The sequence below is a fragment of the Thamnophis sirtalis genome, unplaced genomic scaffold (assembly GCF_051295495.1).
Source record: "Thamnophis sirtalis isolate CommonGarterSnake01/CBP01778 unplaced genomic scaffold, rThaSir2_p1.2 scaffold_5, whole genome shotgun sequence".
In the NCBI taxonomy this organism is placed as follows: Eukaryota; Metazoa; Chordata; class Lepidosauria; order Squamata; family Natricidae; genus Thamnophis; species Thamnophis sirtalis.
The window spans coordinates 107,062,847-107,077,632 of NW_028261385.1; the positions used below are offsets into that span (position 1 = coordinate 107,062,847).

Sequence of the window (14,786 nt, forward strand, 5' to 3'; positions counted from 1 at the left end):
TAGGTCAACGTTCTAAAGAGTAGGCCGTGAAAGTCTCTAGAATATTTCACCCAGAAAGTCCGATGATGGAGATTCTAAACTATGGCTAGACAGAATGGCATTGAGGCATTGTTAAAAGTGACAGACACAAGATGTGAAGATCACAACTTATTGGGAAGTTTCTCTATGCAAATTCAACCCAAAGCAACAGATGGACCATCAGATGAAACTTCCCCATTCTGAGTGTCCTCTCTTGTCCCTCCAGGTGCTGCCCGAGGTGAGGTAGATCTTCTGCCAGTGCCAGGCCCCATGGCCAACTGGACAGCACGCCTTTCAGTCCATTACAGCCAGGACAGCAGCCTCATCTATTGGTTCAATGGCAGCCAGGCAACTCAGGTGCCCATGGGCAGTGGAACTGGAGCTCTTGAAGGACTGAGTGACCATTTTACCTTGTCCCTGTGGGTGAAACATGGGGTGGTGCCAAACAAGGGCAAGAAGGAGGAGGAGACGGTCATCTGCAGCACCATGAGGAGCGGTAAGACTCTTTTATCGACCTATCAGTAGGGGTTATCCAGTAAGTCAGAGGATTCAGAAGCTATAAACCGATTGGGCATTTGTGTATTCCCATTGAAGTGAGAACTTTAAGGTTGGCATATCCTTATGTCTATTTACCCAGTTAAGATGTTGGCAGAACTGGGCCATAGAAAGTAATTAGCCTTTCCAGCTTATTGATAGATTCAGCATAGGCAGGTAATAGTGAAAAAAATGAAACCTGGCCATACTATGAAACTTTTTATTTACATTGTTGTTGTTTAGATATAACAGTAGAAATTTACAAATCCATTCTGTGTGTATTTTACATCATTTGCATCAAGTTACATGTTTTGCATAAAAACATCAATTAGCCACTGATAGAAATTGTGTCAGTGATAGACATTTGGTTTTAACAGACAGCCAGATTTAACAGACACACTTCCCTGTCACAGATGGTCTATTAATGTTACCGTAGCTCTCATTGCAGGGAGTCTTCAACTTACAACCACTTCTTTAATGACCATTTGGAGTTACAATGGCACTGAGAAATATGACTTGTGACCATTGCAGGGCCTCCATGATCAAACATCAGACACTTGGCAACTGGAATATATTTATGATGGCTACAGTGTCCCAGGGTCATGTGATCCTTTTTGCGACCTTCTGACAAACGAAGCCAGATTCACTTAAGAGCCATGTAACAACAGCAGTGGTTCACTTAATAACTGTAGCAAGAAAGATCATAAAATGAGGCAAAACTCACAACTAGTTTGCTTAGCAATGGAAGTTTTGGGCTCAGTTGCGGGTGTATGTTCAGGACTACTTATATTAGTTGAAGTTGTGTAAAGCTTTTTATTGAAGTGGCAATTTCACTGGGGGATGGGGGGAAACTACTAGATAACTCACCTTTTCCCCAAAGTGCTGGTCTCTCATGAAAACTCACCTTTGCTATTGAATAAAACCATTTGTGGCTGTTGGCATGGGTTTCCCACTGCTTTGGCACACATGATGATATTGGCAGTGTGATGCACAATGCCTTCTCTTTTGCTGTTGTGGCACCCTGTAGGAACCCAGAAGTCTTTGTGGGTTCTTCCCCAGCTCTTCCAAGCTCCTGAGTCTCTCCCTGCCACAGAGAGGTTGCAGCTAAGTGAGGCTTTGGAGTGATCTCAATTGACCTAAGTGAATGGATTTTAATACCTGATTGCTATGAGGAAGGAGCATGGGGATAATGCATTCATTCTCAATGCTGTAATGTAATGCGTGTTAAAATAGTTTCCACTCACAATGAATACTAATTGGACTTTGTGTATGAGTAAATGAAGCATGTGTGTTGGCATGTGGGTAAAAGCATCTTTGGTTTGCAGGTCCACACAGGGCAGAGTCTTTGCTACTTTTGAGACTAGGGCTCTTATCTCTGTTTGGGGTGATAAAATGGGTTTCCGCACCTTAGGTTTCTTGGCTATCATGTCTAACGTGTTTGCAACATGTAGGTATGAAACCATGACAAGTGAAGAGGATCAGGAAATTACATTTGATCTTCAGGAAGAATTTCTGTTGGCTTTCAGTGCAGGTGCATGTAGGAGTTCTTGACTTACGACCAGAATTGAGACTGGATCTTTCATTGCTAAGTGATGCAGTTGTTAAGTGAGAAATGCCTGATTTTATACAACCTTTTGCTGCAGTCATTCAGCGAATCACCACAGCCATTAAGTGAACTACACAGTCATTAAATGAATCCAGCTTCTTCCATTGATTTTGCTTGATGGAAATCCCCGGGAAGGTTGCAAATGGCTACCATGTAATCTTGGGACGCTGCAGTCATTGTAAATACTTGCCGATTGCCAAATGCCCCAAATGTGACGGCACAGGTGCTGTAATGGTTGGAAGTGTGAGGACTGGTTGTAAGTAACTTTTTTCAGCATCACTGCAACTTCAAGTGGTCATTAAATAAATGGTCATAAACCGAGGACTATCTGTAATTGTGAAAGGTGTACAGTGAAATAAGTTAAAATAAGAGCCACTTGTTAACTTCTTTGTTAACCTTGGACATTTATTCTTCCTTGAAAACTAAGCACAGACTTTTATTATACACTGGTTGCTTGCTTGCTTTTTTACCTATTGTATACCACAAATGAGTGACATCAAAAAATTGGTGCTGGAAGCAGGTTGAAATCCTCTATCTCAATTTCATTCTCTGCCTAACTGAAAGAAGAGGACGTTCCCTAATATTGTGAAAATGAATGTGCCACTTTCATGAAAATGAGATTTCAACATTACCCAGGTCAAAATGAAATGCAAACAATACTTTTCTGCTCATATACACTTTCAGCTTTCCCTTATCCTGTTACATGCTGCTGAGGATTATTCTTTACTGTACTTTGTAGTTAAATATCTTTTTCTGCTTCTGGAACAAGCAGGCCAAACCACTGGAATGATATATTGTCATTACTGAGCTAATTCTAGCATTTGGGTCTTTCTGCTTGAAAGCCAATATTCTCCCTCACTTCCATTTACCCTGGCATGCAAATATAGTCAGGCTATACTTACGCTGGCCACTAGGAGGCAATATGTGACTGCTTTCATCCTGTTTGGGGCCCTGTACACAGAGAAATAAAGATTTATGTCATCCCCTCATGCCTGAGTTTTTAGATGATTTCCCCTACCCTTCAGAATTTTATATGAGATTTTTACAACAAGCGGTCTCACACAGTATTAAACTGGTCACATACTGCCTCCTGATGATGATTATACATAGAAACACCACAGATATACATTGTATAAAAATAGGGACACCCCCCCCCCTTTCATGAGGGCATGATATGTGGTAACTTCTACATCTTTCTGGTCTGAGAGTTTAAAGAAAAAAGAAAGGGGGTTATACATACCATCCTAAAGATAATCTCTCTGTGTATAGTAAGCCTTCCTACAATACCACTGAGCACCAAGGCTTGGATCACTTCTAAAGCTACTAACAATAGCACTTAGACTTATATACCACTTCATAGTGATTTTACAGCCCTCTCTAAGCAGTTTAGAGACTCAGCATATTTCTCCCAACAATCTGGGTCCTCATTTTACCCACCTCGGAAGGATGGAAGGGTTGAGCCTGGTGAGATTTGAACTGCCAAATTGCAGTCAGCCAGCAGTCAGCCGAAGTAGCCTGCAGTGCTGCATTCTAACCACTGTGCCACCACGGCTCTATAATAGCTGTACATATAGCTAAACTTTAGCTATATAATGCACTATGTAGCTAAAGTTTAATGATCTGTGAGTTCCAAAGGGTTTGAATCCTATAGAACAGAGTTCCTCAACCTTTCTGGCTGTACGGACCGGGGGTGGGTGTGGTTGGAAGGAGATAGTTCTACCTAAATAGCCGGCAAATGCGCATGCATGCGGGCCTACCACTTACGCAAATGAAGCACCCCTGCCCATGGTCACTCACTGCTCGGGCAAGTGAGGATGCAAGCACAGTTGTAGACCATTTCTGTGGCCTGGTTGCATTTCCCTCATGGTTCACAGGCTGGGATCAGAGGTGGTATTCTGCCAGTTTGCCCCAGTTTGGGCGAACCGGTAGTGGTGGCAGTGGGAGCCTCCACCCACCTGCCCAGACATCATCACAGGTGCTCTGTGCATGCATTCTGAACCGGTAGCAAAGATAAGAGGAAATCATTACCGGTTGAGACCCCTGCTGTAGAAGGATTTGTGGCTATGTATATCTGGTGAATTCCAAATAGGACAAAACGTTCATGCACTGCCTCCTGGTGGTCAGCACCAGCAAAACCACACATGAAATGCCCTGTTGTTGATGTTGATGTTAGCCATTCAATCCTGTCCAATTCTTGGCGATTCTGTGGGCCAGGTCTCTCCACATCTTCCAGTTTTGCACTGCTTCTTTGAGTTTTTCCATGCTCTGGCTGGTGTCAGCTTTGATGGTATCCAACCACCTTGTTCTTTGGCAGCCTAGTTTCCTTTTACTCTAACTTTTCCAAACACAATTGCTTTCTCCAGTGAGACATACACTGTAACAATTTAAAAAAAAACACTTCACTGCTCCCATTCAGAATGGAAATCAAGTAAGCCTTGTGTAAGGGCATGACATATACAGCTGTTTTGAGAGCTTAAGGGAAAAGAAGGTGTACTGGCTGTACCATTCTAAAAATGAGCAATCTATGTTATTTTGGGCTCAAGTAGCAGATATCACGGCTTGTTCCTGGTAAATAAGGAGAACTAAAATCAATGACACTGCAAAAAATCTCAATAAATTGGGACAAGCAGGTCACAATGTTGCTGATTCGCCTAGTTTCCTTTCTCTCTACCTGCAGAAGAGGGGTACTCCCATTACTCCTTAACTGTCCATGGCTGTCGCATCGCTTTCCTGTATTGGCCGTTGCTGGAGAGTGCAAGACCTGTCAAGTTCCTCTGGAAACTGGAGCAGGTGAGAAGACGGCTGCTGGTGCCTTGATGTGTTCCCTTGCTGTCTCCATGGCCCTCTCTTTCTTCCTTGCACCAGGTTCACAGGAGTGTGCCCTTTTTTTCTGGCCGCAGGTCTGTGATGACGAGTGGCACCACTATGCTCTGAATCTGGAGTTCCCCACCGTTACACTTTATGTAGATGGTGTCTCCTATGACCCTGCTCTGATCCATGACAATGGCCTCATCCACCCACCGCGACGTGAATCTTCCCTCATGATTGGAGCATGTTGGGCTGGTAAGTAAGGTCCATTAATGGCAGAAATAAAAAGCGGACAGAAGGAAAGAGAGGTGCAAAGTTTTTAAAAAAACACTTCCAGGAAAGAAGCAAGTAAACAGAACCTTTTGCAAAAAGAAAAAGAAAACCATTATCAAACCTAAGTATATTTATCCGGTTAACAGCATAGATTACAGTGTGAATAGCTTCACTAGGGATCAGCACATCTGTTAGTTTTACATAAAGATGTGTCCGCTGGGTGTTTTACTACAAAAATAATATAAATATTCCCAGAGCTGGAATGCATAAAGGGGTGGTGTTGGTTAGGTTTGCAAGTGGAGTTTTCTTTTTACATATATATATCAAGAAAGGCTTAATTCTAGCAGATAATGTAATGAAATGGTTTCAATAGTCATACGAGTATTATTCTTGCCCAAGGCCATAAAATACTGTAATTGGCTGACCACAGGCTAGGTTAATTCCAGACAGAAAGTTTGTTTTGGTCAATTTAGTAACATATCTATGATCAAATTGGCTGTCAAGGAATGGAAACAATCAGTATTGTGTTTTCTTAGCCAAGAAACATTTCAGCTTTCCAGAAACCCAGCTTGGAAGTAGAAAGCTGTGGAAAGATTTTGTGGCCTCTCCCCACTAACCCCTCACATATTCACACCATACAGTTCCTCTGAATAATTTTGGCGTTTAAAAGCAGCAAGCTTATTTGTCAGATTTCAAGTGCTTAGCGTTAGCTTCTGATTTAGTAATATACTAAGCCTTCCTTGGTCACAGACAACACTCATTCAGTGTTTTGATTTTGTTTTTCCTTGTGCAGAGGAGAGAAACAAGGAAAAAATAAAAGGGAATGAGAACTCCACTGATTTGGGACAAGGTACACGACATTCCTTGTGCCATCAAGCATGGCTCTCATCATTGTTCATGCATGAGATTTCCCTTCCCCACAATCTTTTCCTTCCCTTCTCATCTGGGAAGAAAGTCTTGGCACCATGAGAGCCTAGCAGTGTAGCAGCTTCTGGATAGGATGGTGGTTTTGCAGCTTGTGAGAGGGACTGAAGCCGAGACTGAACACAGTTAAAATTTCCACCGAATCTGAGCTATGATTGGTGTTAAGAGATGGGGTAGCTTTGGGGAACCGATTCTTCTCTGAAAACACCAAGAGAAAACTGGCTCTGCACAATATGCCACCCTCCATCTTCTATGGGGCAGTTGCTCTGCTTCTCATCTGGCTGCCTATCCGAGACTCTTTCCCTCCTCCCCTCGCTGTCGCTCTTGCCATGCTTTCTCCTTTTCTCTTCTCTTTTCTCCTGTCTCTTCACCTGTCTCTCACACCACCCCTCCTCCTGTATCCTCCTTTAGGAGACTCTCTGCCGATTCATCACTTCTTCCATGGTTATCTGGCTGGCTTCACTATTCGCCCTGGCAGCCTTGAGAGCCGGGAGGTGATAGAGTGTCTCTATGCCTGTCGTGAAGGGCTGGACTACAGCGACTTTGACAGCCTTGGCAAAGGGATGAAGGTATACCTTCCCCTGCCTTCTGGTGGCATGATCTTCCTTCCTGCCCTGTTAGCACCTTGGCTTGGCTTCCCGGATCGTGCCTGCTCCTGCCCACCGGAGAGTCTCCTCATGTCTCTTGACGGCAGCCCTTAATACTTCCAGCAAAGCTGCCTCACAGCTGCCTTCCTCTTCTCCCCACAGGTGCATGTCAACCCCTCTCAGTCCCTTCTTATTTTGGAGGGGGATGATGTGGAAACTTTCAACCGGGCAATTCAGCATGTGGCCTATATGAATTCCCTGCGCTTTGCTACTCCTGGAGTCCGGCCTCTCAAATTGACCACCGCTGTCAAGTAAGTGGGACCACTGAAGCTATGCAACAGCCTCCTGGCAGCTGTAACTCTTGTTTATATTTCGGAGCCGATGCTGCTCTGTCACCCCAATTGTCAATTTACTTCTTTGCTTGCAGTGTGTGTGTGCTTTAAAGAGGCAACTGGGGCCTTTTAGGGTGAGGAAAGGGGATATAGGGGGAAAAGATGGAGGCAAAGAGAAAACAAATATTTTGGTAATGATTTCTTTACGGAAGGTGAAAATATTATGTAGTGGCAGGAGAAACCAAGTGAGATTCACAGACTTTCACAACTGATTATTTGTTCTTAGAACGACATCTGTGAAAAATGTGAGCTATGTATCCCCCCCTACTTTAGCTACATCTTAGCGATATGCCAGGATAATTAGATACTGGAAATCAATTTGTTTTCAGTCCAAAGCCTCTGGAGGACTGAGTGGGGCTCAGATGATGGGACTTAGCCCTTTCTCTTTGTCTTATTTTCTTGATGGTTGGTAAGATTTGAATTGGGAAAATAAGTGGTTTTTAAAAAAAAAGATGGGGGTCTTTCTCTGGCCTAAATCCTAACCTCAAAACTGTTGTTTTGAACAGCCACTTGGAGCTAAAAAATGACAGCCAAAGCTGTACATTTAGCTGTTGGGTTTATGGTACAAATGAGAATGAAACCAAGACTGAGTTTATGTGTGTTTTCATTTGTATTTAACTCACTGCATTGTATTTGCTCCTGATTATTTTATTTGCATTTATTTATTATTTGATTTTTATCCTGTCTGTGTGTTGCTCTGTGCCCTTTGCTTGAGGGCTTATATGCCTAGTAATAGGTTGAACTCAGAGTGACTGACTGGCCCAAAGTCACCCAGATGGCTTTCATGCCTAAGGAAGAACAAGCCTCCTAATTTCAAACTGGCTCTCTTGATTAGGAATGCAAAAAGGCTTTCAGGTGAAAATGTTGAATTTACACTGAACAAGCAGAGGATAAGACAGACCAATGAAATCTTCTTCTTCTCCTTGGAGCTATAAGCTCTGACTGATAGCTCTAGCTCAGTGTTTCTCAACCTTGGCAACTTGAAGAATACTGGGAGTTGAAGTCCAGACATCTTCAAGTTGCCAAGGTTGAGAAATACTGCTCTAGCTCTTATACCAATAATCCAAACAGAAAAGCAAAAGTATTTTTCTACTGGAGAAGAATGTGCAATGGTATCACAAACACAATTGTGTGATTCTTTTTGTCTGCCAGATAGAATACGCAGCAGCTAATGGTAATTGCCCTGGGACTGAGTAGGACATTCTAGCCTCAGTCATTGGCCAGGGAGCCAAGATTCTGTTGCTAAATTGTTATGGAAAAACTACCAGCTCAGAACGATTAGCTCAAACCAAAGTAAATATAAATACCTATTTATGTATAATCACTTGGTTTTGCATTCCAGAAATCCTGATCTGCTTAGATTACAAGCCATCTGTATACAAAAATTGTTTAAAAAGCAGGACGAAAGCAAATATATAATTAAATAAGCCAGAAGCTTAAGGAGGCCAATCTGTGTGATCTACATATTTGTGATAGCTGTCCTTTTGTTTTTAGGCTTCTCTCTCTCTCTCTCTCTCTCTCTCTCTCTCTCTCTCTCTCTCTCTCTCTCTCTCTCTCCCTCCCTCCCTCCCTCCCTCCCTCTCTCCCTCTTCCTCCCTCCTCTCTCTCTCTCTCTCTCTCTCTCTGTTTTTTCTTTTAAAGTGAATTTCTTTTTTATTTAATTTTTGTTGATGTTAAGTGCTATCAGCTGCCAAACAGCCATGCACCCAATTTAGATTGAATTCACCTTGGCAGAGAACGAGGCAAGGAAGGCCTCATGGATTCTTTCTTACCCTGATAGGTGCTTTAGTGAAGAATCGTGTGTCTCTATACCAGACGTGGAAGGCTACGTGGTTGTGCTTCAGCCAGATGCTCCACAGATCTCCCTGCGTGGCAGTTCCCACTTTGCCCGGCCTGCTTCTGACTTTGAAGATGCGGAGGGAGTTCTCCTTTTCCCCGACCTCCAGATCTCTTGCTCCATTTCACACCAGGTGGAGGCCAAGAAAGATGAGAGCTGGCATGGCACAGGTCAGTTGAGGGACACGTCTTCTGACACAGATGCTGTGGGATGCAGCAGGGCGTGGAAGAGCCAGGCATTGGAAAGAGAAAACGATTTTGCTGAACTGTTTTTGGCTTTTGTGGGGGGTGGGGTCCTAGGAGTGTAGCAGTTTTAATAAGTTGCACCAATGCTATGGAACGACTTGGAAGAAACGTTTTTTCTTCGGATGATGTTTTACTTCAAACAAACTTATCAGAAGCTTAGCATAGCTACTTGAAGGCTAATTCATTTTAGGAAGGATGTAACACTGTACAGTTGAAAATTGGACTGGGTTTGCATATTGTATTTCTCTCTCTATCCCTCTATCTACCTACCTATCTACCTATCTACCTACCTACTCTCTCCCCCCACCTACCTACTGTATTTTTCTCTCTCTCTACCTTCCTACCTACCTACTCTCTCTCCCTCCCTAACTATTGTATTTCTCCCTCTCTATCCCTCTATTTACCTACCTATCTACTCTCTCTCCCTACCTACCTACTGTATTTCTCTCCCTCTCTCCCTCAATCTTCCTACCTACCTACTCTATCTCCCTCCCTACCTACCACTGTATTTCTCTCCCCCCCCTCTACCTTCCTACCAGTGACGTGCAGTCAAGTGAGGCAGGGGAGGCACAGCCTCACCACTCCCATCATGAAAAAAAAATGTAAAAGGAAAAAGGCGAGAGCTGAGGTCAGGCTGAGCTAGTTGCTGCCCTCACCGTGGATGACTCTGCTTAACTGTTTAAAAAAACCTCTAAAAAAGTGCCCTCTACTATGAGGCAGGAGAATTGTGTGCCTCATCTAGTCTGACTTTAGGCGTTTTATGATCACTCGAGCAGAGTTAAACAAGGGTTAAAAGCCTAAAAATTCCTGATGTAGGTGAGACACGCAGTTCTCCTGCCTCATAGTAGAGGGCGCTCGTTTGGGCAGGGCTTCTTCAGAGGGTCCGAGGCAAGAGCAGAGTTGAAATCCTCTCTGAAACAGCTGGAAAAGGTACGTGTGGGTCGGAGGGAGGGGGAGAAATTCAAATTTCATCCTCCTGTTGCGGGGCTTTGGGCAAAGGCTGGAGGGAAGGACCCTGGCTCGCTTGTGCTCTCCCTCCCCAAGTGTAGTTTGATTGTAGGCAGAGCCACGTTGTCTTCTCAAACCTGTAATCAGTGAAGTTGGCCTGGGCTGGAGGAAAGTATGTGTGCTCCAGTATGGCTCTTTGACTGGCTTCCTGCTTCCTCCTGTGGTCTCTTCACTGATGCTCTCCCTCCAATCGAACTGTGTGTGTGTGTGTGTTTGAGGGAGAGTGAGTGAGAGAGGGAAGGGGGTAGGAGAGATAGTCCAATCCAACTTGTGTGTGTGTGTGTGTTTGAGAGAGGGAGGAGGGAGGGAGAGAGGGAGGAAGGAGCGGAAGAGAGAAGAAAAAGAAAAAGAAGGAAGGAAACTTCTTTCGCAAAGGAGAAAAACAAATACTGTCGCTTTAAATCAGAACTGAGCATGCTTGGTTGTGGAATTCTGGGAGTTGAAGTCCACAAGTCTAAAAAAATTTGAAATCCACCATTATGTCAGTGCCTCAAGTGACTGCTTCCTATCTACCTACTCTCCCTCCTTCCCTACTGTATTTCTCTCTCTCTCTTTATCCCTCTCTCTCCCTACCTATCTACCTATCTACTCTCTCTCCCTACCTACCTACTGTATTTCTCTCTCTCTTCCTCTCTATCCCTCTATCTACCTTCCTACCTACCCTCTCTCCCTCCCTCCCTACTTATTTCTCTTTCTCCCTCTATCTACCTAGCTACCTACAAACTCTCTCTCCCTACCTACCTACTATATTTCTCTCTCCCTCCCTATCCCTCTACCTTCTTACCTACCTACTTTCTACCTCCCTCCCTAATTACTTTATTTCTCCCTCTCTCCCTCTCTATCCCTCTATCTACCTACCTACCCTCTCTCTCCCTCCCTCCCTACTGTATTTCTCTCTCTCTCTACCTACCTACTCTCTCTCTCCTCCTACCTACCTGCTGTATTTCTCTCCCCCCCACTATCTACCTAGCTACCTACTCTCCCTCCCTCCCTCCCTCCCTCCCTACTGTATTTCTCTCTCTCCCCCACTATTTACCTACCTACCTAATCTCTCTCCCTCTCTCCCTAATTACTGTAATTCTCCCTCTATCCCTCTATCTACCTACCTACCCTCTCTCTCCCTACCTACCTACTGTATTTCTCTCTCTCTCCCTCTATCTACCTCCCTACCTACTCACTCTCTCCCTACCTACCTACTGTATTTCTCTCTCTCCCCCTCTCTCTGCCTCCCTACCCCCCTACTGTATTTCTCTCCCTCGCCCTCTCTATCCCTCTATCTACCTATCTATCTACCTACTTACTCTCTCTCTCCCTATCTACCTACTGTATTTCTCTCTCTCTTCCTCTCTATCTGTCTATCTACCTACCTACCCCCTCTCTCTCCCTACCTACCTACTGTATTTCTCTCTCTCTCTCTCCCTCTTTATCCGTCTATCTACCTACCTACCTGTGATGGGTTTCAAACATTTTTAGAACTTCTGTAGGTGTGGCCTGCTTTGTGGGAGTGGCTTGCCAGCCATGTGACGGGTGGGAGTGGCTTGCCGGCCATGTGACTGGGTGGGAGTGGCTTGCCAGCCATGTAACTGAGTGGGAGGGGCTTGGCAGTCATGTGACTGGGCGGGCGTGGCCAACTCGTAAAATGTGGTGAAACTCACTTAACAACGCTCTTGCTTAGCAACCAAAATGTTGGCTCAGAAACTCTGGCATTTGAAGCACGCAACTCTTAAACCTGTCAAGTTACAAGATCCATGCACCCCTAACCCTTTAGAAAAAAAAATCCAGGGGTGTTCAAACTTGACAGCTTTGAGACTTGTAGACTTCAACTCCCAGAATTCCTCCTCCAGTCATGTTGGCTCAGGAACTCTGGCATTGAAGTATGCAAGTCTTAAAACTGTCAAGTTACAAGACCCTTGCACCCCCTAACCCTTTAGGAAAAAACCCCCAGGGGTGTTCAAACTTGACAGCTTTAAGACTTGTGGACTTCAACTCTCAGAATTCCTCCTCTTGCTCTTCATCTTGATGATGTGCAGATGTGCAGGGTGAGGGAGATGGAACTGGATCTAAATGGCACTGTAGATTTGTGGAACCTCTTCTATAGAAGAGGTTAGAACTGGCAGGAACCCACCTCTGCTACCTACCCTCTCTCTCTCCCTACCTACCTACTGTATTTCTCTCCCTCTCCCTCTCTATCCCTCTATCTAGCTAACTACTTTTTTTAAAAAAATTGCCTCTTCAAAACCTTGGTGTGTCTTATACTCCGATGCGTCTTATACTCTGAAAAATACAGTAATTATTGTCTTGAAATTAAAAATTGATTGTGTTTTCATTAAAGCTATTATTTTGATACTTAAAATAATTATCTTGCCCAAAATATGATTTGCTTGGATTTCCGTGCAAATTGTACACATCTCAGCTTTTTATAAAGTTAAGGATTTTTTACCTTTCTTGCAACAATTACATATTTTTTATTTTCTTCCCTAATGTTTTTCCTTCCTGGCAGTGGCAGATACACGAATGTCAGATGAGATTGTTCACAACCTCGATGGTTGTGAGATCTCCCTGATTGGAGAAGAATTGGATCCTGAACGAGAATATCTGGTCTTGGATGGAGCCTCCCTCCAGCAGCGAGGTCTGGAACTCATGAATACTTCAGCCTATCTCACTGTCACAGGTATGCATCACCTGAATAGTTATTTTTCTTTTGACATTATCCATCTCCTTTGTGTCAACATCCTGAAATGCTCGAAGTCCCTTAAGAAACTAAAACTCTTGTTCTGTCAACTAGCAACTGTTGCATATGTATGGTCAAACTGGCAGAAATAGTAGCATAGTCTTATTTTAAAGTCATATCTGTCCTAATCCTCTAGACCAGTATTTCTCAGTTTTGGCATATTTAAGATGTTTGGACTTCAACTTTCAGAATTCGCCAGCCAGGATGCCACCCAAGAACATGCAGGATGGAAATTCTGGGAATTGAAATCCACACATCTTAAAGTTATCAAGGTTCAGAAACACTGATCTAGACAAAGCGATATTATATAATGATATTGTATCATGTCACATACTGTATCATATTTCATCTTATTGGACTTCATTATAGTACACATTATAAATGTTAATGGAAATAAATTATATTGATGGGGTATTTGTAAAAAATCTCTCTGTCTCTGTCTGTCTGTCTCTCTCTTTCTAGTGTTATTTTCTCCTTAGCTTTGCTCAAGTATGATAATGTTTTGGAAACAAGCCATTAAGAGAAATTCCATTTTAGGGTGGTAGGCAATGGAAAAGTGGTAATATTCCAAAATGCCACCCCAAATGCTACTCTTTATTTTGTTTTGATAGTTATCTGTTAGTGCTCTGCTCAGACATTAGTATGGCAATGGCAGAGAGAGGACCTTTGGCACTGCATGTATAATTCACATGACTGAGAACGTCAGATAGGGGGTACGGTTCTGCCTTGACAGTCAGAGTGCTCCAATGCTAGAGACTTCAATGTTCTCAAAGCTCTACTAACAAAGGGCTATAAAAGTAAGAGGGAAATTTTCAGTTTCTTATTGTTCTCCTTCTTCCTAAGTGCCTTATGCTTTGCAAACCATATTAGGCATTCTGTGGAGCAATTGGTGAAAAGTTTATTATTGAAGCACTCCTGCTGCTGGTTGTGGTCTACTAGAAATAATTAAAAAGAGCCACAGCTGGTGAGCACCCCTGTGAGCATCTCTCTTCACATTTATAGACCAGACTGGTTATATATGCCAAGAGACTGGGGAATGGCAATTATTGAACCAATCTATAAAAAGGGCAATAAAAATGACCCATGGAACTAAAGAACCATAAGTCTATTGAGTGTTCTTAGCAAGTTATATGCTGAGCATCTAAACTACAAACCTCAAGGCTGGATAATCTCAGAGGGCATAATTAAAGGCAGGCTGGATTCAGGGAAGGGAGATGAACAATTGATCATATTTTGATGTTTTATTACTTTGTACGAAAACAAACATCTAAAAAGAAGTCTTCCTTTTTCAACTTTAAGCAAGACTTTGACCCAATATTCAGAAATACCCTCTGGGGAAAATTAAAAAGTACCATTAGATGCCTCCTCTACTTCATTCAAAAATTATGTCCCAACTCTTCCTTAAAAGTGAGGTGTATCCCCCAAGGGACTTTATTTGGTTCAGTAAGTTTAAAAAAGGAGTCATCAGGGATGTATTTTGGGCCCTTCCTGTTTCAATTTCTACATTAATTCCTTGACTGATCTTTCACATAACCCTGACTGCCATCCTCCCAACTTAGCACAACACAAAATCCCAATACTTCTTTATGCCGATGCTGCTGCTGTTATCTTGCTCCAACCCCAATTGGACTGAAGAGAGCTCTTGCAGCAACACTAAAGTACTGCAGACAAAATCATCTAGTCCTTAATTTCAACAAATCAAAAACCTTTGTTATTATCAATGCAGTCTCTCTTTCTCTGTCTTTGCGTTTGTCTCTCCAGTTACAGTTGCTTTGCTTATTGGCTTGTCTGTAAGATTAATTTCTGAGCTGGCACCCATCCCT

General features: G+C 43.2%; 1 protein-coding gene across 2 annotated transcripts in view; it reads left to right on the forward strand.

Annotated features, from left to right (window-relative positions):
• CLSTN3 (calsyntenin 3) overlaps positions 1–14,786 on the forward strand; it is a 40,574-nt gene that overhangs the window by 20,311 nt on the left and 5,477 nt on the right. Inside the window, exons 7-14 of one of the 2 annotated variants that reach the window (XM_087716460.1) lie at positions 245–514; positions 4,836–4,948; positions 5,059–5,221; positions 6,033–6,089; positions 6,575–6,732; positions 6,913–7,061; positions 8,923–9,149; positions 12,733–12,903. In XM_087716460.1, coding sequence (XP_087572586.1) covers positions 245–514; positions 4,836–4,948; positions 5,059–5,221; positions 6,033–6,089; positions 6,575–6,732; positions 6,913–7,061; positions 8,923–9,149; positions 12,733–12,903 — 1,308 coding nt within the window. The remainder of the gene's footprint in view (positions 1–244; positions 515–4,835; positions 4,949–5,058; positions 5,222–6,032; positions 6,090–6,574; positions 6,733–6,912; positions 7,062–8,922; positions 9,150–12,732; positions 12,904–14,786) is intronic. The other variant, XM_087716461.1, reaches the window with a different exon arrangement.